The sequence below is a fragment of the Megascapheus bottae genome, chromosome 16 (genome assembly GCF_031878675.1).
Source record: "Megascapheus bottae isolate mThoBot1 chromosome 16, mThoBot2.hap1, whole genome shotgun sequence".
NCBI lineage: Eukaryota > Metazoa > Chordata > Mammalia > Rodentia > Geomyidae > Megascapheus > Megascapheus bottae.
The window spans coordinates 5967469-5995452 of NC_143524.1; the positions used below are offsets into that span (position 1 = coordinate 5967469).

Consider the following 27984-nt stretch of genomic DNA (forward strand, 5'->3'; position numbering starts at 1 on the left):
TAGAAGAAAAAGCTTTGACTAGCATCCTTCTACAGGAACACATTAGAGATCTTGATGTGGTGGTGGTATCAGTGGCTGGTGCCTTCCGAAAGGGCAAATCCTTTATTCTGGACTTTATGCTGCGATACTTGTATTCTCAGGTAAGTAAGAATTAGTTTATTACAAGGTAGAAAAGAGCAAAAAACAGCCTGTAATTCTAGCTACTCAGGAGGCTGAGATCTGAGGATAGAGCTTGAGGCCAGCCTGGGCAGAAAAGTTCATGAAACTGTCTTGAATTAATCACAGAAAAAGCCAGAATTGGTGCTGCAGCTCAAATGGTACAGTGCTAGACTTGAACAAAAGGAGCATAGGGACAGCGCCAGGCCCAGAGTTCCAAAGCCCACGACTGGCAGGGGGAAAAAAAAAAAAAAAGAGATTTAATGTGGGAGGTAGGAATGTATAGTTTAGTTTTGGAACTTACCATGCTTGAGGTGTGATTCAATACTTAGTATCTCAGCCAAAAAACCCAAAAATCAAGTACCAGCAGTTTAGTGGGTATATCTTACTTCTGCAGAAGGAAGGTGGCCATTCAAATTGGTTGGGTGACCCAGAAGAACCATTAACAGGATTTTCATGGCGAGGAGGCTCTGACCCAGAAACTACTGGAATTCAGATATGGAGTGAAGTCTTCACCATGGAGAAGCCAGGTGGGAAGAAGGTAAGGATGAAAAAGATTTAGGGATCAGGAGTTTGGCCTAGTGGTAGAGTGCTTGCCTAGCATGCACGAAGACCTGGCCTTGATTCCTTGGTACCACATATAGAAAAAAGCCGGAAGTGGTGCTAAGGCTCAAGTGGTACAGCTTGAGCCTTGAGAAAATCCAAGGATAATGCTTAGGCTTTGAGCTCAAGCCCAGGACTGGCAAAAAAAAAAAAAAAAAATTGTGCATTGGGGTTGGAAGAGTGGCTCAAGTGGTGGCCGGAGTGGCCCAGAGCATTAGCCAATGAGCAAAAGCTTTAGATACTGAGTTCGAGTCCTGGTCTCTGACCAAAAAAAGCTGAATGTAGTGGCTCACGTCTGTAATCCCAGCTGTTCAAGAGGCTGAGATCTGAGGATCTTGGTTCAAAGCCAGCCTGGGCACCAAAGTTAGTGAGTAAGACTCTTATCTTCAATTAATTACTAGAAAACCGGGAGTGGCTCTGTGGCTCAAGGGATAGGGCGGTAGCCTTGAGCTGAACAGCTCAAGGACAGTACCCAGGCCCAGAGTTCAAGCCCTGTGACTGACCAAAAAAAAAAAAAAAAAGAGTGGCAACTAGGCCCTTATGGTTCATGACTGTAATTCATCCTAGCATCCTAGCTGAGACTTAGAAGGTTACGGTTTGAAGCTAGCCTAGGCAGAAAAGTCCATGAGACTCCATCTCCAGTTAACCAGCAAAAGTCAGACTAGAGTAACAAGAGTGCTAGTCAAGCAAGCCTAGCAAGTATAAGGCCCCTGAGGGCTGGGCTTGTGTGCCTGTCCAGCATGCTCAGAGCCTTTAGTTCGATTCCTTGGAACCACAACACAGAAAAAGCCAGAAGTGGTACTGTGGCTCAAGGAGTAGAACACTAGCCTTGTGAAAGCCCAAGGACAGTGCCCAGGAATTCAAGCACCAGGACTGGCTAAAAAAAAAAAAGACCCCTGAGTGAAACTTTGGCATCATATAATAATAATAATAGTAGTAATGTGTGAATATAGTATAAAAGGTCAGATACTTAGTGCTAGAATTTTAACAGAATGTAGCTGTCAGTGTGCTTCTCTTTCCTCCACCCCAGTTTTCACTTTCCAGAATCTGAACTCTCAGTTGTTCATATTCTTTCTTAACTGTGCCTGGGTAGATAGCCCTGGGACTGAGGGATCTCACTGTTTGGAAGGTGGTCATTCACTTCCCACAGCCCTAGCATTGTATACTACTCACTTATATCTTCTTTGTGAAGTGTTTGGGGGATCAAATCCAGGGTTTTAATACATGCCAGGCAAATGCTCTACCATGACCTGTAATCTCTTTTACACAGTGTCTTCCTCTTTATTTTCCCCCTGGTGCTGGGATTTTTTACTCCTTAGATGCGTAGTGAGCTAAGCGGCTGTACATCATTAGGTTTTTCTATGCCACCTGTATACCCTTGTTTCATATGTCTTAATCAGGTCAGAGAAGATAATCGTCTTCAGCAAATCCTCTCCAGCAAAATGATATAGAACCTCTGAGTTTATTAGTTATATAAATGCTCCCTGTAGTTTTTAATTTCTCATTTACACTTTCCCCTTCCTCACTTTAACCTGTTTTTCTTGGTTTTTCTTTAGGTTGCAGTTATTTTAATGGATACTCAAGGGGCATTTGACAGCCAATCAACTGTGAAAGACTGTGCTACTATCTTCGCGCTAAGTACCATGACTAGTTCTGTTCAGGTAAAACTTTACTTGGAAATAAGAGGAAATATAGTGAAGGCATCTAGTTTTAGTTCTGTTAGAATTCTTGTGATGGTATATAACTGTTCCTTTCAGAACTGTTGATATACATTAAGCTGTTAGAAGACCAAGAAGGAGCTAAATTATTTTTCTACTTTTATAATAAAGTATTCTGAGCAACCTCAAGTCATTATAAATTGTTAAGCATTTTGTGATTTCAGCTTTGTACTCATAATTTTTCCAAAAGACAAATAGTATTACTGTATAAACTTCCCTCATAAACTTTTTTATTTTTATTTTTTTGTCGATCCTGGGACTTGAACTCTGGGCCTGGGTGTTTTCCTTGAGTTCTTCAGCTTAAGGCTACCATCCCACCCCTTGAGCCACATGGTTTTCTGGTTTCCTGGTGATTAATTGGAGATAAGAATCTCATAGTCTTTAGTGACCTGGCTGGCTTTGAACTACAATCCTCAGAGTTCAGTTTCCTGAGTAGCTAGGATTATAGGCATGAGCCGCCCTGCCCAGACCCCATGATCTTATATGTAAACATTTAATAGTATAAAACTTCTGTTCAGTGTTTCAGGTTTACTTAGGATTTGTTTGATGAATGCTAGAGTAGTATCAATTTGGATTTTTGTTTTCCAGATTTACAATTTGTCCCACAACATTCAGGAAGATGATCTTCAACAGCTGCAGGTATATATCCCTTCACAAATATTTTAATATCATAATCCATCATTTAAAGTTTTCAGGCTGAGGGGTTGAGGATGTAGTTCAGGGGTAGAGAACTAACCTAGCATATGCAAGACTGGGCAATATAAAAATCGTTTTATTGTAGAGGAAAGTTCTAGAGCTAGCAAATGATTGCAATGTGGAGAAAGGTTTTCTGTTCATAGTAATTCTCCATACTCTGTATCTGTTGCTAAGGTAGAGCAGGGGTGGCTAGGAATGGCCTTTGAGTAGAGAATATGGACAGTTCTTCAGGTATATCTGAGGATAAATACTACAGGAGAATGAGCAGTGAGCAGTAAGACCCTAAAATTGAGTGGGCTTGGCATAACACACACACCTTATATATAATATAATGTAACGTATAGTGTATATATAAATATTTATTATGCTATATGTTATATTAATAAATATATAATAAAAATATATATCTTTTTTTTGTTGGTGGTGATTGTGGGGCTTGAACTCTGGGCCTGAGTACTGTTCCTAAGCTCTTCAGCTCAAGGCTACTTCCCTACCCCTGGGCCTGGGCATGATCCCTGAGCTCTTCAGCTCAAGGCTACCACCCTACCCTTGAGCCAAGCCCCACTTCCCATTTTCTAGAGGTTAATTGGAGAGAAGAGTCTCAAGTCCTTTTGTACCAGGGCTGGCTTTGAACCTTGATCCTCAGATCTCAGTTTCCTGAGTAGCTAGGATTATAGGTGTGAGCCACCATGCAAAAGAATCATTCTTTAACATGAATCCTAATGTTAACCAAAATTGTTTGTCCTTTATAATTGACTTTTCTACTAATGTCTGACTCAGTGATTGAACACAGTGGTCCTGTTGAATATTTCCTATCTACGCTTGACAAGACTTTTTTTTTGAGACAGTCTTACTATGCAGCCCAGGCTGGCCTTGAGATCCTCCTTCCTCAGCCTCCTGGATGCTAGGATGTATAACTATGCCCAACTCATGTCAAAACTTGGATATGTCACCAGTTTTTTTTTTGGAGGGGGGTTGGTGGTGCTAGGGATCAAACCCATGTTCTTCCACATGTTTATCTGGGCTTCAGCTTTGAGCCTCACTCTTACTCAGACTTTTTGCTCATGGTGACTAAATGAGCCATACTTCCAGTTCTTCCTTTTTATTGGTTGGAGATGAGTCTTATAAACTTTTCTGACCTGGCTGGCTTTAAATGGTGATTCTTAGGTCTTAGCCTCCTGACTAGCTAAGATTACAGGTGGGAACTACAGATGTTCGGCTCTTTTTTTTTTTGAGGTTGTGAGACTTGAACTCAGAGCATGGACGTATTTCTGGGCTAGGGCTCTATTACTTTGAGTCAAAGCTCTACTTCCTGTGGGGTTTTTTTTTTTTTTCTGTTGTTTTTGGTCAGTCTTAGGGCTTGAACCCTGGGCCTGGGCATTGTCCCTGAGCTCTTCAGCTCAAGGCTACCTCACTATTCCTGGAGCCACAATACTACTTCCAGTTTTTTGACAGTTAATTGGAGATAGGAGATAAGAGTCTCAAGTACTCTATTTTAATTAATTAATTTATTTATTTTGTGGTTGTGGGGCTTGGACTCTCAGCTTGGGCGTTGTCCCTGAGCTTTTCAGCTCAAGGCTACCATCCTATCCCTTGAGCCTTAGTGCCACTTCAGGTTTTTTTTTTTTTTTTCCTAGTGGTTAATTGGAGATGAAGAGTCTCATGGTCTTGGTTCTGGGAGTTTGGCCCTAGAGGTAGAGTGCCTGCCTAGCATGCACAAAGACCCAGGTTTGATTCCTTGGTACCACATACATAGAAAAAGCTGGAAGTGGTGTTGTGGCTCAACCTTGAGAAAGCCCAAGGACAGTGCCCAGGCCCTGAGTTAAAGCCCCAGGATTGAAAAAAAAAAAAAAAAGAGTCTCATGATCTTTAGTTTTCAGGCTGGCTTTGAACTTTGATCCTCAGATCTCAGCCTCCAGTAGCTAGGATTACAGTACTTCCAGTTTTTGAGTAGTTAATTGGAGAAATTGTTAGTATGATAGCAAAGAAAAGCTACCTTGAGTTCTCTTCTGCCTTCAAACTGTGATCCTCAGATCTCAGCCTCCTTAGTAGCTAGGATTACAGGCATGAGCCACCAGTGTCCAGCTTTAAAAAAAATCCTAAATGCTATTTCTAAGCTTTTTTCTTTTTCACATTTTTCAAATACCTACTTTGTGTAAGTCTGAGGGTCTAGTGCTATATCAAGTGCTTGAGAGAGTCATGGTTCACATCATCTTAGCTTTTACAAGGACTATTGTAATGGTGCCAAAAGGTGAGTAGCTTAAAGGGACAGAATCATTCTATAATTCTGGAGGCCTTAAGTCAGAAATCAAGGCATTGGCAGGCCAGGCTCTCTGAGCCTGGAGTTGGGAATCACTTCTTGCTTCTTTATAGCATTTCATGATTTGTTGGCAATCTTTGGTATCCCTTGACTTGCAGTTGCACATTTCAGACTCTGCCTGTCTTCACATGGCTGTCCACCCTCTGTGTTTTTTTGTGGTTGTTTTTTGTTTTTTTTTGCCAGCCCTGGGCTTGAGCTCAGGGCCTGAGCACTGTCCTTGACTTTCTCAAGGCTAGCACTCTACCACTTGAGCCTCAGCACCACTTCCGGCTTTTTGCTATGCATGTGGTACTGAGGAATGGAACCTGGGTTTTTGTGCATGCTAGGCAAGCATTCTACCACTAGGCCAAACTCCCAGCCCTGTTTTGTTTTGTTTTGTTTTTTGTGCCAGTCTTGGGGATTGAACTCAGGGCCTGAACACTGTCCTTGGGCTTTCCTCAAGGCTAGTACTCTACCACTTGAGCCACAACACCACTGTAAAATTGAACCCGGGTCTTCATGCATTCTAGGCAAGCACTCTAACCATTAGGCCAAACACCAGGCCCTGTGTCTGTCTTTAATATAGCATTTTACTGTTTGTGTTTCTGTTTTTCTTATAAGGACACTAGTCAGGTCCATTTTAGTGATTTAATTTTAACTCAATTACATGTGTGAAATTTTTATTTTGGAATAAGGTCATATTCATAATTTATTAATTGTTAGAACTGCAGCATGTAGCATGTTTTGTTTTTGTGTATGTGTGCTAGTCCTAGGGTTTGAATTTAGGAATTAGGCACTGTTCCTTAAGCCACAGCTCCACTTTCAGCTTTTTGGTGGTTAGTAGAGTTTCAAGGTCTTTCCTGCCAGGCTTCTCAGATCTCAGCCTCTTGAATAGTTAGGATTACAGATTAGCCACTGGTGCCTGGGCTGGACTGGTTTTTGAAGGCATAGGCACAGCTATCAATCCAGCAGCTTTGCCATCATACTAACAATTTCTTTTCATTTTCCAACTTCGACTCATTGTTTCATTGCTTCATTGTTCTACTGTTTTGTTTTTCCCGTTTACTCATTTTCTTTCTTTTTTTTTTATTGTAATTAGTAAAAGGGTTACATGATATTTGCCAGATAGAAGGTGCATTAATTCACATACATTGATACCCTTTCACATGTCTTGGTACCCATTTCCCTCCCCCCCCACATCCCCCACCCGTCTTGGTTCCTTTTACTCATTTTCTAGTAGCCTCCTAAGGATGCCCAAGAGATGACTTTTTTTTTTTTTTGGCTAGTCCTGGGGCTTGAACTCAGGGCTTAGGCACTGTCCTTGGACACTTTTTGCTCAAGACTAGCTTTCTACCACTTCAGTTTTCTACCACTTCTGTGTATATAGTACCGAGGAATGGAACCCAGGGTTTCAAGCATGCAGGGCCAGCACTCTACCACTAGACTACACTCCTGGCCCCAGGAGATGACTTTTTCAAATCTGAGAATATTTTTATTTTATTCTAGGATTACAGAATGGAACTAATATTTTAGAATTCTGAAGGCATTGCTTCATTGCTGTCCTGCTTCCAGTACTGCTGCTGAATTCTCACTGTGATTCCTGATTCCTGATTCCTTTTTGGTTCTGAAGCTTTAAAGGTCTTATTCTTGGCATGCATTTTTCATGATTTAGTGTTGGTTTTTTGCTTATTCTATGTAAACTCCTTTCCTCATAGATAAGATGTTGTAACTAAGTAAGCAATAATAAGATTCTGTTAAAAACAGAAAATTTAAAAAAAGAACTGGACATTAAAACTCTTAACATTCAGTAGGGACAGAATTAAAATATAAATGAGAATGTCCAGTGTGGGTGCAGTGCCTTGGCCCTGATGTGGAGCTGGCTACCAGGAAAGGAAAAGCATTGAGCAGAGATGTAGAGAGCCCTGGTTGCGTGAGTGCTGGCCTGCGACATCCATAGTTGGGGCACTTGTGGCACTTGTCTTTCCTCTGTGGAGTTGGTAGTCTTAAGTGCTGAGCAGATGGCTGATAGTGTCAAAACCTTTCTCCAGGATTTTGACAGGGGAGTCAGACTCATCTGGGCTATTTGTGCCACCTTAAAGCTAGATGCTCAAATGTAGCAAGAGAGAAAGGAGCAGTGGTGAAGAAAGGCAAGTAGTATCCTGGCCCAGGGGAGAGTACCAAGTATAGAATATAGAGTGGTAGCAGGAGAGTAACCCGGTAGGCAGGCTTTTCCAGTGCTGTGCTTGGAATGGCAGAGTACTGTGGTTTAGTCCCTCTTGTTTTGAGTATTTATCCCTGTGCTTGAGTTAGTAATAGCCCAAATTATTGGGCTACATGGAGATGTTTGATTGTGTCTGGAATTCTTAGGTTAATCTTGGGTGCTTTGGGGGTATACTTTCTGTTTGTGCTTAGCAAAGCTGATAACATTTGAGGTATTAGGGAAAAGTTTCATCCATTCCTTGACCGTCCTCTTCAACATTTTGCTATAGGCTCTTTTCTTTATCCAGGGGATGTTTGAATTTCTTTCCCATCTGTCTTGTTGGTCAGCAGCTTAGTCTGCTGTATATGTCCCATTTCTATTCACTGTATGCTTTGAATATGGTTGGTTCAATAAAGGAATTGAAATATACCAGCAATTGTCAAACATAGAAATGAACTGGCCTTGCCACTTTAGATTTGGTTTGCCCTTACATTTCCTCACAACAATGCAGTTCTCATACATGATTTGTGGCTGCCTCTTCTCTATCTTCTTTCCTTTATTCATGATCAGTGCCAGTGAAGTGAAGACCCCTGGAAAAGTGAACTTTTTCCAGCTGTGCCTCTTGATGATTTTTTTTTTTTGACCGGTCCTGAGCCTTGAACTCAGGGCCTGGACACTGTCCTTGGGCTTTCTCAAGGCTACTGTTGTACCACTTGAGTCATAGAACCACTTCTGGCTTTTTTTTTTTTTCTTTATATGTGGTACTGAGGAATGGAACTCTGGTCATAGTACATGCTAGGCAAGCACTCCACCACTAGGTCAAACTCCCAGCCTTGATCTTTTTCTTCTTCCTCTTTTTTTTTTTTTTTGGTCGGTCGTGGGTCTTGAACTCTGGGCCTGGGCACTCTCCCTGAGCTATTTAGCTCAAGGCTACTACCCTGCACCTTCAGCCACAGTGCCACTTCTGGTTTTCTGGTGGTTAATTGGAGATAAGGATCTCCTGGACTTTAGTGAATGGGCTGGCTTTGAACTGTGATACTCAGATATGAGCCTCCTGAGTAGCTAGGATTTCAGGCGTGAGCCACTGTGCCTGGCTTCCAGCCTTGATCTTCTTAAGCAACTAACTCTTCTAGAAGATAGTCTACTTGCAATCTGCCCTGGGCAGTTGAACTTCTGCAGAGACATTTCCTTCACCTCATCCATCTGCTATACTTTAGGCTGCTGCTGTTGGAGTTGTCTGCTGTTCAGTCAGAGGAAAAGTGGGACTGGATGAAAGATGGAGGCAACTCTTTTCTCTGTTTTCCTTCCCCTGCCAGGAAAGTTGGGACATATTCTTCCAAGGGTCCTTTTCATAATCTATTTTTCTTTTCCTTTTCCTCTTCCTCCTCCTCCTTTTCTTTTGCCAGTCCTGGGGCTTGAACACAGGGCCTGGGCACTGTCCTTGGGTTTTCTCAAGACTAGTGCTCTGCTACTTGAGCCACAGCACCACTGTCTATATAAATGTCTATATATGTATATAAATCCATTCATATATATGTATACTATTTAAGTCCACTTCAGCCCCTCTCTCGCTCTTCCTATGCTTTTCTTTCTTTCTTTCTTTCCTTCTTTCTTTCTTTCTTTCTTTCTTTCTTTCTTTCTTTCTTTCTTTCTTTCTTTCTTTCTTTCTTTCTTTTTTGTGGGTCATGGGGCTTAAACTCTGCCTGGGCACTGTCCCTAAGCTATTCAGCTTAAGGCTACCATCCTACCCCTAGGCCTGGGCATTGCCCCTGAACTCTGTACCTCAAGGCTACTGTCCTACCCTTGAGCTAAGCTCCACTTCCCATTTTCTAGTGATTAATTGGAGATAAGAGTCTCTGGTCCTTTTGTGCCCAGGCTGGCTTTGAACATTGATCCTTGATCCTCAGATCTCAGCCTCCTGAGTAACTAGGATTACAGGTGTGAGCACTGTGCCTGGCTCACTCTTCCTATTCTTGCTCCCTACTTAAAACAATTTCAGGGGCCAGGAGTTTGGCCTAGTGGTAGAGTGCTTGGCTAGCATGCACAAAGACCCAGGTTCGATTCCTTGGTACCACATAAATAGAAAAAAGCCGGAAGTGGTGCTGAGGCTCAAGTGGTAGAACTCTAGCCTTGAGAAAGTCCAAGGACAGTACTCAGGCCTTGAGCTGAAGCCCAGGACTGGCACCAAAACAAAACAATTTCAACAGCATAGTGAGATCTTGGAAAAGGTGGCCCTTATGTACCAGGTGTATCAGTGTAGTGATTTGGGAAAGATTGTCTGTTTTGTTGCCAATTCCTAAAGTCAGTATTTATACAAGTTTATTCTCAGGCAATTACTTCCACCAGAAATTTCTTCCTTCCTTCCTTTCCTTCCCTTCCTTCCTTCCCTCTCCTCCCTTCCTTCCTTCCTTCCTTTCTTTTTCTTTCTTCTTTCTTTCTTTGTCTGTCATGGGGCTTGAACTCTGGGCCTGGCACTGTCCTTGAGTTCTTTCAGCTCAAGGCTACCACCCTACTCCTTGAGCCACAGCCCCACTTCCCTTTTTCTAGTGGATAATTGGAGGTGAGAGTCTCACATTCTCTAATGCTTGGGCTGGCTTTGATCAACCGTGATCCTCAGAGCTCAAACTCCTTAGTAGCTAGGACTATAGGCTTGAGCGACTGTGCTGCTGGGTCAGAAATTTCTTTAAACATGGTAAGAGGGTTAAGGAATTGTTGTTCAGTATATATAGTTGGATTTGACTAATTTCCAATAAGGCAGTTGACGTCTAACCTTGAACTGGCCTGGGCATTGTCTCTGAGCTCTTCCACTCAAAGCTACCATACTACCCTTGAGCCAAGCCCCACTTCCCATTTTCTAGAGGTTAATTGGCAATAAGAGTTTCAGGTCATTTTGTGTGGAGATGGCTTTGAACCTAGATTCTCAGCTCTCAACCTCCTGAGTAGCTAGGATTACAGGCGTGAGCCACCAGCACCTGGCTCCCTTCCTGGTTTTTTGTCCCCTTTTCCCTCCAGACTTCTCCTAGTTGTCTTTGTTTTTCCCCTTTTCTTCCCTATTTCAAATAAACAAACATATATATATATATATATATATATATATATATATATATATATACACCAGGTGACAAAGGCAGATACAATAACCACATGACATTAACCGTAAGGGAAAAGAAGAGAAAAGAAATAACTTCACATAGTCTATTAAGAATAAAGATAAACTCTTGTTTCCCTATCCTAGAGTTCATTTCGTTTAGTCTCATCCTGTATGACCCTATGTACATAGCTTTTGAGCTATTGTGATCCTCTGTTAGGAGAATCCTAGATGTGTGCTAATTATTACAAATGAGGGAAACCATGGAGCCTATGTTCCTTTGGGACTGGCTTACTTCATTTAATATTATTTTTTTCCTTGAACACTCAAGGCTAGTGTTATGCCACTTGAGCCACAGCCCCACTTTCGACTTTTTTTTTGGTGTATGTGATACCAGGGAATTGAACCCAGGGCTCTGTGCATGCTAGGAGAGCACTCTACCACTAGACTGTGCTCCCAGGCCCAAGGCCTATGTTCTGTCATTGACTTGAGTCCTGTCCTTAGTCCTGTTGCTCTTTGTCTTTTGATTTAGGCCTTAGGTTTTTGCTGGAGCTGGCCTGAGATGGCAATCCTTCTATCTTTGCTTCCTAAGTAGCTGAGATTACAGTCTACACTATTGTGCTTGGCTTTTTTTTTTTTTTTTTTTTTGCCAGTCCTGGGCCTTGAACTCAGGGCCTGAGCACTATCTTTGAGGTTTCTCAAGGCTAGAGCTCTACCACTTGAGCCACAGCACCATTTCTGACTTTTTTCTATATATGTGGTATCAAGGAATCAAACCCTGGTCTTCGTGCATGCTAGGTAAGCACTCTACCACTATGCCAGACTCCCAGCCCTTTGGCTTGTTTTTGAGATAGGGTATTGCTAAGTTGTCTCTAGGTTGGCCCTGAACCTTGATCCTCCTATGTTTGCTTCTCAGGCAGCTTGAATTACAGGCATATACTAATGCGCTGCCATATCTGGCCTAGACTGGTTTTTTTTTTTTATTGTAATTAGTAAAAGGGTTACGTGATATTTGCCAGATAGAAGGTGCATTAATTCATATACATTGATACCCTTTCACATGTCTTGGTACCCATTACCCTCCCCCTGGCCTAGACTGTTTTGATTGTGGTACTAAGATATAAACCCAGGGTCTCACTGTCTTACATCTGGAGCCATGTCTCTAACCCTGTTTTGTTTTTTTTTTTTTTTTTTTTTTACTGGTGTGTGTGTGTGTGTGTGTGTGTGTGTGTGTGTGTGTGTGTGTGTGTGAGAGAGAGAGAGACACAGAGAGACAGAGTCAGAGAGTGTGTTTGTGGGTGCATGTTAATACCAAGGATCTTTTACTCTTGCTCTCCACTCAGCTTTTTGTTTTTCTCTTTTGTCTGGCTTTCTTCTACTTGAGCCTCACCTATACTTATGACTTTGAGTGCGTGCTGGGCCTGGAGCTTGAACCCAGGGCTTGGGTACCCTGAGCCACTTTTGGTTGAGCCACTTTTTTGGTTTGCTTCATGGTTAATTCTTATGGCTTTCCCTGCCTGGGCGGGCTTCACATCACATTCCTCAGATCTCTGCCTCCTGAGTAGCTAGGATTGTAGTTATAAGCCGCCAGTGCCTGGCACTTCTGGCTCTTTTGCTCGTTAATTGGAGGTTAGAACTGGGCTTCTCAGAATAGCTAGGATTGTAGATATGAAGCACCATTGCCAAGCTCACTATTTTTCTTTTGTTGTTTATTTGTTTTTAAGTTAGGGTGTCACTTATTTCCAGTTGTGTACTTTTTATTGCTGAGATGACAGGGCAGGGGTATGTCATGTCTAGCCTCCCTCTGTGGAGATGGAGTCTTTTAAACTTTTCTGACTGGATTGACCTACAACCTCAATCTTTCCTATCGCAGCCTCCCAATTAGTTCAGATTATAAACCCAAGCCATTGATACCCTACTTTAGATTTTTTTTTTTATTCTTTAGCCTTTTCAGACATTATACTTAACATTTCTTTGAGAGCAACAAGAGACTAGGGCTGAGAGGTTAGGAACCTGGAGGTGTAGGTGGTCTTCCCAGAGAGTTCAAACATTACTTTTAGTTATTAACCCCATTTGCACAACCATGGTACAGAGTATTGTACATTTATTATTTCCTCGACTTCTTTTAGGGGTTCTGCTGAGAGAATGTCCTGTCCTGTCCTGTCCTGTCCTATCCTATCCTATCACTTCTACTTTTCATCTGTCTCTCTGCCTCTCCCTCCCTCCCTCTCTCTCTCTGTCTGTCTGTCTCTCTCTCTCTGCCTGTCTCTCTCTCCGTCTCTCTCTCTGTCTCTGTCTCTCTCTCTGTCTTTCTTTGAGGCAGTATATCACTTTGTTGTCTAGACTGGCCTCTGTCATCTTAATGCTCTAGCCTCCTGAGTGCTGGGATTATAGGTATGTATCATAGGATGCCTGATAGTGAATCTACTTGTTTGTTGATATTTCTTTCCTGTTTATTTTCCTTTCATAGCATTTGTGGCTACTCTTTCTGGTTTGTCCTTGGAGTATGTAACCTTAAGCTTTGTTTTTACTTTTTGTGAGGTTTCAAGAAGAAAAAGGTAAATATACATGTACATTATAATCTTAATGAATCCATTTTGGTATTTGGATGGGGCAACTATTGTGGGTCCACTGCTTTTTGTCATTGTTGTTGTTGTTGCTAGAAAAGCAGAGTGAATAAAAAGGCAAATGTGTTTGTCCTATGGGACTTAAATGCTCATAGAGAAGATGGACACTAGTTCAGACCAGTAAAGGAGGGAAGTATATTAGGAGTATATTAGGGTTGAGGTGGTGAGTCTGGCCAAGATATATATATATATATATATATATATATATATATATATATATATGCATAAATGAACATATCAAAATTAATTCCCCTCATGCAACTAATTGATGCTAATAATTCTTTTAAAAAGTAATGGAGGTGGGGCTGGGAGTTTGGCTTAGTGGTAGAGTGTTTGCCTATTATGCATGAAGACCCAGGTTTGATTCCTCGGTACCACATACATAGAACAAGTCGGTACCACATACATAGAACAAGCCAGAAGTAGTGCTGTGGCTCAACTGGTAGGGTTCTAGCCTTGGGAAAGCCCAAAGACAATGCCTGGGCCCTGAGCTCAAGCCCAGTTGGCAAAAAAAAAAAAAAAAAAAAAAAAAAAAGTGATGGAGGCTGGGAGTGATAGAATGCTCAACTAGCATGTACAAAGCCCTGGGTTGATTCCTCGGTACCATATACCACATATACAGAGAAAGCCAGAAGTGGTGCTGTGGCTCAATGGGTATAGCGTTAGCCTTGAGAAAGTTCAAGGACAGCACTCAGGCCCTGAGTTCAAGCCCCAGGACTGGGGGGGGGGGGTAAGAAAGTGATGGAGGTAGGAAATACTGTCTAGAAAATTGTAATCCTTTTAGATAGATGGTATTGGGAGAGTTCATTGAGAAGGAGCTATTTGAATAAAGATGTGAGAAAATGAGGGAGCTGATTCCAAGGCTGTTTGTGAGAAGAACACTATAGGCCAAAAGAGAAGTTAGAACAAAGGCCCTCGGGCAGCCCTGTGTCCACTTGTTTGAGGCACAGCTATCTGTAGTGCCTGGAGAGTGAATGAGGGTACAGTGTTTGAGCAGAAGTGTGCTGTTCTTCAGTGACCATGTTTTTGTAACAGAGCCATAGTGGCAGCTGTCTTGAGAATAGTCTGGGGAGGCAAGGGCTGGGATGAGGACATTTAGGAGTATTCCAGGCTATATGGAATTGATGAATGGTTGGATTCTGGATTTGGTGATAAATTGGGATGTAGAAAATAGAGAAATAATCAAGATCATTTTAAGGTTTTCCTGTGGGCTTTTTAAACTATAGAACTGGAATTTCAAGCCAGGTGCAGTAGCTCAGGCCTGTAATCCTAGCTACTCAGGAGGCTGAGATCTGAGTATCAAGGTTCAAAGCCAACCCCAACAATACAAAGCCTACAAAGCGGAGAGACTCTTATCTCCAATTAATCACTAGAAAATGGAAGTGGGGCTGTGGCTCAAGGGTAGGGTGGTAGCCTTGAGTTGAAGAGTTCAGGGACAGCACCCAGGCCAGAGTTCAAGCCCCATGACCCGCCCCCCCCCCCAAAAAAAAAAGAACTGGAGTTTCAATACGAATATCCAATCTGCTAAATTAGTATTTTGTTAAAGAATAGCACAGAAGTAAATTTGCCTTACAAAAGATAACTCTTGTTTTTTTTTATAGCTCTTTACAGAATATGGTCGTCTGGCAATGGATGAAATTTTCCAAAAACCCTTCCAGGTAATATATTAACTATGAATATAATGCATGTCTTGGTTTTGGTTCACAGATCACAGCTCACAGGTCAGATCTGGCCTGCTTCCTTTTTTTTTTTTTGGTCAGCCATGGGGCTTGAACTCTGGGCCTGGGCACTGTCCTGAGCTCTTCAGCTTTCTGCTAGTGCTCTACCACTTGAGCTACAGCACCGCTTCTATTTTTCTGGTGGTTAATTAGAGTTAAGAGTCTCACAGACTTTCGTGCCCTGGTTGGCTTTGAACTGAGATCCTCAGACCTCAGCCTCCTGAGTAGTAGTATTACAAGCAATAACCACCAGCATCTGACTGCTACCTATTTTTATATGGCTTGAAAGTTAAGTGGTTTTTTTTACCTTTTTTTTTTTTTGGGCCAGTGCCAGGGAGTGCTGTTCTTGGGCTTTCTCTTCATTAGAGCTCTACCACTTGAGCCACAGCACCATTTCTGGCTTTTCTATGTATATGGTATAGAGGAATTGAACCCGAATCTTCATGCATGCTAGGCAAGAACTCTACCATGAGACCAAACTCCTAGCCCAAGTATTATTTTGTTTGTTTGTTTTGGTCTGTCCTGGGTCTTGAAGTCTGGGCCTGGTGGCTGCCCCTGAGCTCTTCAGCTCAAGGCTAGCGCTCTACCACTTGAGCCACAGTGCCACTTCTGGTTTTCTGCTGCTTAATTGAAGATAAGAGTCTCGTGGACTTTTTTTTTGCTAGACCTGGCTTTGAACCTCTGTTCTCAGATCTCAGCCTCTTGAGTAGCTAGGATTACAGGCGTGAGCCACCAGGCCCGCTTCCCTATTATTTTTTTATTCTGGGACTATTCTGTATTCTAAGCTTGACTACATCTTCTGTTTTCTTTTCTTTTTCTTTTTTTTTTTGGCCAGCTCAGGGCCTGAGCACCGTCCTTGAGTTTTTCTCAAGTTTAGAGCTCTACCACTTGAGCCTTTTTCTTTGTATGTGGTACCGAAGAATTGAACCCCAGTCTTCATGCATGCTAGGCCAGCATTCTCCCATAGGCTAAACTCCCGGCCCCTGTATCTTCTGTTTTCTATAACAGATGTGATGTTATGGTTTGGCAGTGTCATGTTTTCTCCCTGACTATTCCTCCTGTTTGTTTTTAGGATAGAACCCTGTATTTAGTATGCGTTTTAATTTTTTAAATTAAACATTACCTTTAAGTAGTTGGTCAAAGGGATTTCTAATTCAGCATACCAGTTTATGAGTACAATATGCTGATGAATGTTGTACTGATGAATGTCACCCTTTCCATTGTCCTCCCCTACCTCTCCCAACCTCACCCAACTCCTTGAATTTTTTTTTCTAAACAGTCTCTTCTATTCCTGTTTACTTGGGCTTGATAACTTCACCCTTGACTTGAACACATGCTTATTTCCTTTGACAAATTTGGTGTTATGCAAAGAAGTATTTCAGTTGTTACTTTTAAATGTATTTATGCTGTATTTTAACATGTCTTACTCTTTGCTGAAATAGACACTGATGTTTCTAATTCGAGACTGGAGTTTCCCTTATGAATACAACTATGGACTAAAAGGAGGAATGGCATTTTTGGAGAAACGCTTACAGGTAAGTGGGAAAATAATCCCTTAGGAATTTTCTAAACTAGCGAAAATTCCTCATTTGCCTTTGGCAGTGGAATTTAAGTCAGAATATTGATGATGGCACTCAATATATTAAATTTGTATGAATCTTAAGGATAAACTTACAATATTATTATTTTAAAATTTAAAAACCTGGAAATATAAAGTACTTGGACTTTGGAGAATTCTGGGCGGAAGCCTAAGAATGGTTATAATTTTCATTTCACGTTTTTGAGCCAGGTTCTATGTGTGCTTTTAGGAAGACTACATTCAGAATTTTAGTTCTATTTCTATTCCGTATTCTTATTTACTTTCTTTGGCATGAATACAAACAGGCTAGGCCAGTTTATGTGGCCTCATATAAGAGTCCTTTGTTAGTCACCACTCACTGGGTAGATTTTCTTTCCAATCCACAAACCTCCTCTTGTTCTTAAACATTGTGCAATACTCATTTTAAACACATTCTTTAGTACCTGTTCATTTAGCTATGGAAGGCATGCATGGATAGTCACACCATGCATTCATTTATTTTTTTTTTTTGCCAGTCATGGGCTTGAGCTCAGGGCCTGAGCACTGTCCTTGGACTTTCTCAAGGCTAGAGCTCTACCACTTGAGCCTCAGCATCACTTCTGGCTTTTTTCTATGTGGTACCGAAGAATCGAACCCAGGTCTTCATGCATGCTAGGCAAGCACTTTAACCACTAGGCCAAACTCCCGGCCTGCATTCATTTCTTGAGTTCTGAGTTTTCTCATTGGCCATTGTGACCCATCAGAGTTGGGAAGTTTTTCTTCTGTCCTCATACTAGTGATTTCTGGTGAAGAAAACCAAATAGTTTTTGGTTTGTAAAATGTTGGTCTTCATTGGCAGGTGAAGGAACATCAACATGAAGAAATTCAGAATGTTCGAAATCATATTCACTCATGTTTCTCCGATGTCACCTGTTTTCTCTTACCACATCCAGGACTCCAGGTGGCCACAAGCCCTGAGTTTAATGGGAAATTGAAAGGTGTGTTACATATGTTGATCTTTGAAACTAAATAATGACCAGTAAATATCAATTACAAATCAATTGAATGCTTAAGAGAAGTTGTGTGTTCTGTTAGAATAATAGTTTAGTTTCTCGTTTAGGGTTTTCTCTGACTTGCTTATACCAACTAGCTTACTTGTTTCTCCATCTGAAAATGTGTAATAGGCACTATGATCTTTCTGAGAGTCATTCTATAGTTGTTGATTTATAAGAATAAAACTGCTAAATAAAGGAAGACCAAACTTAGCTAGTATTTATCAAGTAAAATTAGCTTTATAAGGAAGGTATCATGAAGTGTGGCCTAGCTGTTATTTCCACCATACTTGTGATTGTAGCAAACCTGATGCTGGGTCATGTGTTAATGTCAGGAAGTGCTAAGGATGTTCAATTTGGAGGGATCAATCAGCTGGGACTCTTAGGTTCCTCATCCTTGAGTCATTTGATGGCAGGTCCTGGGTATGTATGTTAAGCTGAGCACTTTGTGTATAAGCTTATTTGAGTTTCTCAGTTTCCCAATAGTGTGGAGATAATAAGCATCTACTACTTTTATAGGCCTAGCTGAGTTCCCAGTTTTGTGTAAGCTGCTCCTGGTAATCTCTGTAAAGTTGATATCATTCCTTTATCTTACAGATGAGGAACCTCAAAAATGCAGAAGGTTAAGTAACCCACTCTAAAGTGTTGGGTTAAAAGTAAAGAAATTCATGTCTAGATTGTGGTGCCCTAAAGGCACACTGCTGAAATGTTCCTTTGTTGTTTGGAGGAAGTCTTTTAGAAGATGTGTACTATTCTGTAACCTGAGGATCTTAAGTTTCAAAGGGGAAGTTTTTCTTAGTCTCATTAAATATGCAGTGCATCATTTTTACTTTGATTCAGTTGATTCAAGAAAATTACTCATCTGATTTAAGATTCAAATTCTCTCTGGTCTTAGTATTGCAAAACAAATGGAATTTGAGAGATTTAACTTTTATCTTCTATATGTCCTTAGTATATCTTTTGGTGTCTGATAGCTTTCTTGAGGAGGATACTTTCAGCTTGTTATATGGTGATTGAAAAATACAAGACTGAGGTCTGATTTGGGGAGAGAAATCTGCTTTGGCAAATAGTGAAGTTAGAATCTCTTACATAAAAAGCAGTTGTGAGGGAATTTTCAGCTTTTCATAAGAGAGTATACATTTGCCTATATATGTGAGTAGGTAATATGTTCTTTGAGTGTTAGCAGTGCTCTATTGTTAGCTTTACTTTTACCAACCTACATTGACTTGTCCAGTGGAATTTTTAAGTTGCAATGTTTAGGAGAGAATGGATTAGAGTGAATTTTTTTTTTTTTCATGTCCTTGCCTTATGGTCTCAGGTTATCAGGTAAAAACCTATAAAAATGGCAATTCCATTATTTGTTTTTCCCAGGAAATAGGGTTTTTTTTCAGACTGTTACCACAAATCAGGTGCCCCAGACAATAGAAATTTATTCCCTCATAGTTCAGAAGGCCCAAAACTGAGGCTGTTTTTCTGAGAGTGAATGTCATGCCTCCCTCCTAGGCTCTGGTAGTTGCTAGCAAACCTTTGCATTTTTGGCTTATGGCTGTCACTCCAATCTTGTTTCATTGTCATGGAGTTGCCTTCTTTGTCTTCTCCCTTCTTCATATGGGCTCACTCACTAGTCTTGGAATGTGAGGCCACTCTAATCCAGCAAGACCTTACTTTATTTAGCTAAGTACATTTGCAGAGACTATTTCCAAATGAGATCACAATCTGAGCCTCTAGATGGATATATGTTTGGGGGGGGGGGGGCTAGGCACTGTTTAAATGTCTATACATATATACAGATTGTGAATGGTTTAATCACCAAGTATGGATTATGCTGTTTCTTGCTTATATCAGTTAGTCTCTTCCCTATGTACTGTTTGGTACCCTTGTCTAAGATGGAACTATAAAATACATTTCTTTTTCTTTCTTTTGGGGGGGGGGTGTAATAAGGCTTGAACTCTGGGCCTGGGCACTGTCCCTGAGCTCTTCAAGGCTACCGCTCTACCCCTTGAGCCTCAGCCCTACTTCTTGTTTTTTAGTGGTTCATTGGAGATAAGAGTCTCTCGTTCTTTAGTGCCCAGGCTGGCTTTGAATCGCAATCCTTAGATCTCAACCTCCTGAGTAGCCAGGATTACAGGCGTGAGCCACCAAGCCTGGCTAAAATACATTTCTAAGGTTTAATTCTTTCTTTCTTACATGAAGAGGCAAATCCAAAAACGATTACAGATTTGTGGTATAAAGCTCAGTGGTAGAATGCTTGCCTAGAATTCTCATGGCTCTGGAGTCAGTTTCTAATAATACAAAACCAGTCAAACCAAACAAAAAGCTCTGCATATATTACTGAAAATGTGTGCGGCAGTTAATAACCAAAAAGGCACAAATATATCAGTGTAAGTCTTTTTTCACAAAAAATGCTGCAGTATCAGAATTTATATTATTTGTATTCTTTGATCCAGTATTTTGCTTTTGCTTTTAGTATTTTATCTAAGGAACTGTCTGAATAACTGGATAAAAATATATGTATAAGGGGGCCAGGAGTTTGGCCTAGTGGTTAAAGTGCTTGCCTAGCATGCATGAAGACCCGGGTTCGATTCCTCGGTACCACATACATAGAAAAAAAAAAAAGCCGGAAGTGGTGCTGAGGCTCAAGTGGTAGAGCTCTAGCCTTGAGAAAGTCCAAGGACAGTGCTCAGGCCCTGAGCTCAAGCCCAGGACTGGCAAAAAAAAAATATATATATATATATATATGTATAAGGATATGTACTTGGGTGTTGTTAAATATAGAATAAGCGGAAATAGTCCAAATGTGATTGTTTATTTTTCCCAGTCCCAGGGCTTGAACTCAGGATCTGAGCATTGTCCTTGGGCTTTCTCAAGGCTAGAGCTCTGCCATTTGAGTCATAACACCACTTTTTATATGTATGTGGTACCAAGAAATTGAACCTGGGTCTTCGTGCAGGCTAGGCAGGCACACTTACCACTAGGCCAAACTCATGGCCCCCAAATGTGTTTATGAGGAACTGTCTAAATTAGCATGCCCAAAGGGATAAAATGGAGTCATTACAAGGTGTGGTTGAGCACATTTACAATCCCTGCACCCAGGAAGATCTTCAGTTCTAAACCAGCATCTGGAGACCATATCTAAACAAACAAAACCATTGAAAGTAATGAGATAGCCAGGCAGGATCTGTGGCTCATGCCTATAATCCTAGCTACTCGGGAGGCTGAGATCTGAGGATCACCTTCAAAGCTAGCTGGAGGCACTAAAGTCCTAGAGACTCTTATCTCCAATTAACTACTAGAAAACAGGAAGTAGCGCTTTGGCTCCAGGGGTAGGGTGATAACCTTGAGCTGAAGTGCTCAGGGACAGGGCCCAGGCTCAGAGTTCAAGCCCTACAAATCCCTTCCCTCCCCCTTTTTTTTTTTTTTTTTTTTTTTTAGTTTAATCTTTTTCACATTCAAGTAGGTTTATGGAGTTTAAAGAGTTTTACTTTGATAGGAGTAAGAACTTTTCTAGAAAGATAATACACAAATCAGCTTCTAGGTATTTTAATTCTTTTTTTGTTGTTAGTCATGGGACTTGAACTCTGGGCCTAGGTGTTGTCCCTCAGCTCTTTAGCTCAAGGCTCAAGTATTTTAATTCTGTGTTGGACTTGCTCATTCTTACTTTGCAGAAAGATTTTTTTTTTTTTTTCCCCCAGTCCTGGGCTTGAGCTCAGGGCCTGAGCACTGTCCTTGGACTTTCTCAAGGCTAGAGCTCTACCACTTGAGTCTCAGCACCACTTCCGGCTTTTTTGTATGTATGTGGTACCAAGGAATCGAAGCCGGGTCTTCGTGCATGCTAGGCAAGCACTTTAACCACTAGGCCAAACTCCCGGCCGCAGAAAGAGTTCTTACATGATAATTCTCTCAAACTTTTGTGGAACCTGCTTAGAACTTGTCGCTTTTTCTATCATCATGATCATCTTTATCTTGAGGCCTCTGAGGAGTTACCAAGAAATAATACCATGGGGGAACAGGTTCCTCTACTTCTTTTAGCATTAAACTATTAGTAAAAATAGAGCGAGCCAGGTGCCAGTGGCTCACCTCTGTAATCCTAGGAGGCTGATATCTGAGAGTCACTGTTGAAAGCTAGCCTAGGCAGGAAATTCATGAGACTCTAATCCTCAATAAATTACTCAGAAAAAGCTGAAAGTGACACTGTGGCTCAAGCAGTAGAGTGCTAGCCTTGAACACAGAGAGGCTCAGGAACAGAGCCCAGGCAGGCCCTGAGTTCAAGCCCCAGGAGCAGCATGAGTGCGTGTGTGTGTGTGTGTGTGTGTGTGTGTGTGTGTGTGTGTGTGTGTGTACATACACACACACACACACACACAGAGCAAATGAATGGTTTTCAAGTTCAAGTTGATTTGAAAGGATGATATAAGAGTCTTGCCTAGTCCTATGACATTGTTTTGAAGACCTTACTCTCTGAAAAGTGAAATTTCCTTGGAATGCACAGGCAGGAGACTTAGTTTCAAGGACAGCCTGGGCTGTATAGTGAGACTCGGTCACAAAACAACAAAGAAACAAGTCAATAACAACAACAACCCTTTCCCCAACAAAACCAATTCTGTCTCCCAAAACACAGCACTGAAATTTCTTTTTTCTTGCTGATGCTCCTGGGGTTTGAACTTAGGGCTTTGCATTCACTTTTCTTGCTTACTCAGCTGATTACCATTTGAGCCACATTTTCAACTCTACTTTTTGCTGGTTATTTTAGAAATTGAATCTAGTAGATTTATCTGCTGGGACTAACAGCAACCTCCTGATCTCACCTTCCTGAGTAATTAGGATTACAGGTATGAGCCACCAGTACCCAGATAACAGAATTGATATTTCTTTAGACTAGGGAATAGGGTTGGGAGGTTGTCTAGTGGTAGAGTGCTTGCCTAACATGCACAAAGCCCTGGGTTCTAATCCTTGGTACCACATACTCAGAAAAAGCTGGAAATGGCGCTGTGGCTCAAGCAGAGCAATAGCCTTGAGAAAGCCCAAGGGTAGTACTCAGGCTAAGAGTTCAGGATTGGCAAAACAAAAAGCAAAAGACTAGGGAATGGATTAAATATCTCAAAATGAAAACCAGGATAAGATGCTCTGTACATTCTTTTCTTACCTAGAGATGATAAGAGCAAAAGAGACAAAGGCACTTCAGGACAGAGATGTGTCAGTAACCTGGTCAGAGTTAGAAAGTACCAAACAGTCTAGCACTATCCTCTTCCCTATCCCTCCTTTACACAGACAAATGTTATAATTGGATAGACTATGAGCATTGATTTTTATGCTGACCTTGGTTGAATAAAGCTGTATGGCTTCTTGTTTCCTCCTTCATCTTGTGGACAGATATTGCTGGTGAATTCAAAGAGCAGTTGCAGGTACTGATACCATATGTATTAAACCCATCTAAGTTAATGGAAAAGGAGATCAATGGTTCAAAAGTCACCTGCCGGGGACTGCTGGAGTATTTTAAGGTAAATATGAGTTTTAATTTCCAATAGTTTGGTTTTTGGTAAAACTAACAAAGATTATAAACCATTCTGAATGTCAATATTCAAGTCTCCTGGGGGAAATTTTGAGGCATTTTGAGATCGTCATGTACTTCCAAGCATAGGCCACTGGGTGGCAGTATGTGCCTAAGAAGCAAATGGCTCTTTTTTTGCACTCTCTTAGAGTAGTGGTTACTGTGCCTAAAGGAAGATTGGTCCTCAAGGAAGATGGTGTGGACAGGAGGTGGTTAGGAAGTTGCTGTGAGTAAGAAATGGCATCTAGATGTGACACAACTATCCCAGGTGGGCAGCCTCTGCCCCACAGGTCGTGGTGAGGCCAGTGTGCATGGGGAGTCTGATGGGAATCCTAGCCTTAGGAGGCTTGTGCTGCTTGAGAATGTTTTAGATAACTAGAAATGCTAACGTGCACATTTTAAAGGTGTGTTGTGTTTCTGCTAATTCCCAATTCTAGGTCCTTTGGAAAATATAATTGTATGATCACTGTTTTCAAAACTTAAAGTATTTTAGAATGGCATTTCTCACGATTTTTATGTTTATATTTTAAGGCATATATTAAAATTTACCAAGGAGAAGATCTGCCTCACCCCAAATCCATGCTTCAGGTAATCAGTTCTTTGATATTCTAAATGACAATCCTTTTTAATGGAGTTGACCCTATATATGATAAAGCCATGTACTGTAAGAAGACAGTATGCTGGGCACTGGCAACTCATGCCTATAATCCTAGCTACTCAGGAGGCTGTGATCAGAGGATCTTAGCCAGCCCAGGCACAAAAGTCCATGAGACTCTTCTTAATAAACTCCAGTTAACCACCAGAAAACTGGAAGTGGCACTGTGGTTCAAAGTGGTAGAGCGCCATCCTTGAGCTAAAGAGCTGAGGGACAGTGCCGAGTTCCTGAGTTCAAACCCCATGACCTACCAAAAAAAAAAAAGAAAGAAAGAAAAAGAAAGACTGATTACTCTCCTTGCCCATTATGCAGATGTCTGTTGCGTTTTAGCACGTTTGATGGCAGCGGTGCACCCTCTCACAGTGGGGTTGTAGAGCAACTTCTCCTCTCTGGGCCTGTTCTTCCCTCCAGATACACTTTGGAAAACACTACTTCCATTATCTAGGTGAAATTTATCCAGGTAGCTTCCATTCATCTGTACTTCACTTTAGTAGTGCAAGTCTATTTAGATTCACTGCTCAGATTTTTTATTTTCAATTAAAACATACTTTCTGACTTGCTGAATATGAGAATATCTATTGCCAAAATATCAAATTCTGTTTGTTGTTGTTGTTGGTCATGGCCTTGGCGCTGTCCTTGAGCTCTTCAGCTCAAGGCTACTGCCCTACCCCTTGAGTCACAATACCACTTCTAGCTTCCTGGTAGTTAATCAGAGATAAGAGTCTCATAGACTAGTGCCTGGGCTTGCTAGGATTATAGGCCTGAGCCACTGCACCTGGCTTTTATTTGTATTTTTAAATTTATTTTGTTTATGTGGTGATAAAATTGAATCGAGGGCTTCATGTATGCTAGGCAAGCACTCTGCCACTAAGCCACATTCCCAGTCCCTGCTTTTATTTATTTGTTTGTTTTTGCCAGTCTTGGGGCTTGAACTTGGGGCCTGGATGCTTTCTCTGACCTTGTATCTCAAGACTAGCACTCTATCACTTGAGCCACAACTCCACTTCTAGCTTTTTTGAATAGTTTATTGCAGATGAGAGTCTCAAAGACTTTTTTGTCCAAGCTGGCTTCAAACTGCAGTCCTTAGATCTCAGCCTCCTGAGTACTTAGGATTATAGGTGTGAACCACTGGCAGCCAGGTTTTTTTATTTTCTTCTAATTGGCATTGAACCCAAGGCTTGGCACTGAATCCAAGGCTTGGCACATGTTAAGTAAGCAGTCTATTCTACCACTGAGCTACATCCCTAACCAAAGCTTTGCATATATTTCATGAATTTAAAATTGAAGCAAGGAAATTGTCTTTTTCTTACGTTTTGGAAACTTAATTTATGCTAAAGTTTCTGAGGTTTGAGGACTGATGTTTTGGTCTGGGAGCAAATGCTTGCCTAGCATGCACAAAGGCTTACATTCAATTCCTTGGTACCCATATACACAGAAAATGCCAAAACTGGCACTGCAGCTCCAAGTGGTAGAGCACCAGCCTTGAGAAAGCCCAAGGACAGTGCCCAGGCCCTGATTCAAACCCTATGACTGGCAAAAAAAAAAAAAAAAAAAAGCAGATGTTTTAATCTGGGCACCAGTGGCTCACGCCTATAATCTTAGCCACTCAGGAGGCTGAGATCTGAAGATCAAGGTTCAAAGCCAGCCCAGACACAAAAGGACCTGAGACTCTTATCTCCAATTAATCTCTAGTAAGCGGGAAGTGGCTCAAGGGTAGGGTGGTAGCCTTGAGCTGAAGAGCTCAAGGACAGTGTCCAAGCCGAGGTCAAGCCCCATTACCCACAAAAAGAGAGAGAGAGAGAGGTTACCACTTCTTTTTTTTTTTAAGGCTACCGCTGAAGCCAACAATTTAGCAGCTGCAGCCTCTGCAAAGGACATTTATTATAACAACATGGAAGAGGTATGAGTCATCTGCCTTTTCTCTCTCTGTAGACCTGAGTATTGCTACTGCCTTCAAAAGCCTGAAATTGAACCTCTTTACTATACTGAAGATGATATGGCAACAGTGTGTTTTTAGATTATCTTACTATTGCAGTCTCTAATGATTACCATTTCTAACCAGGCTTTCTTAGCATATTCCTGCTTTGCTGATTGTTACACTTGTTATTTAAGTATGAAGTCTGACTTCATTGGACTTGGCCATCTTTGAATTGTGTATGGTGTGTGTGTGTGTGTGTGTGTGTGTGTGTGTGTGTGTATGTTTGTATTTGACACAACCTTTCTGTGATCACAGTCCACACTTGCTCTAGTTAATGTCTAATATCTTAAAACATCCTAACCTTTTCTGTATTTTTTTACTTATGCCATCTGACACTTGAAAGGAATGTTCAACATAGCATAAACATGTCTTCATTATTTTTAGGTTTGTGGAGGAGAGAAACCTTATTTGTCTCCAGACATCTTAGATCAGAAGCACTGTGAATTTAGGCAACTTGCTTTGGACCAATTTAAGAAGACCAAAAAGATGGGTGGGAAGGATTTCAGCTTTCGTTATCAGCAGGAGCTGGAGGAGGAAATCAAGGAGCTCTATGAGAATTTCTGCAAGCACAATAGTAGCAAGAACGTTTTCAGCACCTTCCAAACCCCAGCAGTACTGTTCACAGGCATTGCAGCTTTGTATATAGCCTCAGGCCTTACTGGCTTCATTGGTTTGGAGTCTGTGGCCCAGCTGTTCAACTTTATGGTTGGCCTGCTGTTAATAGCCCTCCTCACCTGGGGGTACATCAGATATTCCGGTCAATATCGTGAGCTGGGTGGAGCTATTGATTCTGGTGCAGCGTATGTATTAGAACAGGTAAGTGGTCCTGGTTTAGGAGGTTGGTTGGATGATGGACAGATACTTATGAAGGCTGGAGAAACTTGCATTGTTTATTTTTTATCATGATGACCTTTACATTTTATTTAGACTATTAATATATTTGTTCCTAATATCTTAACATCCCTAAAAATGACACCCCCCTCTCTCTTTTTTTTTTTTTTTTGCTAGTCGTGGTGTGGACTTTTCTCAAGGCTAGAGCTCTACCACTTGAGCCACAGCATTACTTCCAGTTTTTTTCTATGCATGTGGTACCGAGGAATCGAATCCAGGCCTTTATGCATGCTAGGCAAGCACTCTACCACTAGGCCAAACTCCCGGCTCCTAAAAATGACCCTTTTAATGTAAGAGAGATTCCAGCTTAGAAGTCTTCCTCATGAGAAATTTTTTATTAAACACTCTTACGTTGAATATTGATGAGTCTCCCTATCTACAGCCTCTTGATTATTGCTTCCCTGAACGACAAGAGCTTGAAAAGAATGTAAACTCAATGAAGTGTTCCATCTCCATTTTAAATCTTTTACAAAGCTAATGGCTTTTAACGTGGATATGATCCCCTGTCTTATAGTTTTGAGACTGGTTTGTTTCTTTTTCTGTGAAAAGATTAAGGCAGTGAGCAAAGCCAGTGAGCTTCCATCCCAGTTATGGAGCAGATGTCCTACCAACTTTTAGAAGTCATCTGCGATCACAGCTCCCCTGCAGCCCTCCTCCTCACTCTCCTGCTTCTGCAGTGCGCTGATGTTGATGGAGGGGATACTTGAGGATTTATCACCAAGCACTTGCTTTCTTGGTACTTTTGTTGTATTATTAGCTGACATGTTGAATAAATGGACTTTTGCAGGCTTCTGCTCATATTGGTAATTCTACTCAGGCTGCTGTGCGGGACGCAGTTGTTGGGAGACCACCTGTGGATAAAAAATCTCAATAGCATCTTAACTAGAAGATTCAAGAGCCCAGCTGGCCCCTAGATGTCTAATTTCTGCTGCTGCCACCATGGGTCAAGATCCCCAGGAATGGCAGATCTTGGACTGTCTGGGAAGAGCTGAAACAGGACACAGAAATAAATGATGTGATCTCTCCTGTGTTTTCAAATGCTTAAGTACACTTCCATTCTTCTTGGAAGCACTTCCACATCTATGTTTATTGCTTATCACTTTCTGCTTTGTGCACTTTATAGGGAAAAGCTACAGGAAAAAATGGAAATGTAGCTTGTAAGGCTTCTACATGCCACTTAGTGCCTTTTAAGCTTGA

At 41.4% G+C, this 27984-nt stretch overlaps 1 protein-coding gene and 1 pseudogene across 1 annotated transcript; both read left to right on the forward strand.

Moving 5' to 3' along the window:
- The first annotated feature begins 6 nt into the window (after positions 1–6).
- Positions 7–27825, forward strand: Atl3 (atlastin GTPase 3). The gene is made up of 12 exons (XM_090347469.1): positions 7–140; positions 554–697; positions 2316–2420; positions 3066–3116; positions 14989–15045; positions 16548–16640; positions 17523–17661; positions 23086–23213; positions 23795–23851; positions 25747–25818; positions 26281–26712; positions 27575–27825. Exons 1-12 carry the CDS (start codon positions 117–119, stop codon positions 27659–27661), a joined length of 1389 nt encoding a protein of 462 aa, XP_090203595.1. The 5' UTR covers positions 7–116; the 3' UTR covers positions 27662–27825.
- On the forward strand, positions 7249–8889 carry LOC150052421 (etoposide-induced protein 2.4 homolog; annotated as a pseudogene).
- Positions 27826–27984: the final 159 nt, after the last annotated feature.

Bases quoted from the DNA above. Each gene is read 5' to 3' on its own strand.
- Atl3 (XM_090347469.1), top strand. From the start codon at position 117: ATGCTGCGATACTTGTATTCTCAG. The intron at 23,852-25,746 runs GTAATCAGTTCT...TTTTTTTTTAAG, and splicing joins ACCCCAAATCCATGCTTCAG to GCTACCGCTGAAGCCAACAA. The intron at 26,713-27,574 runs GTAAGTGGTCCT...GGACTTTTGCAG, and splicing joins CAGCGTATGTATTAGAACAG to GCTTCTGCTCATATTGGTAA.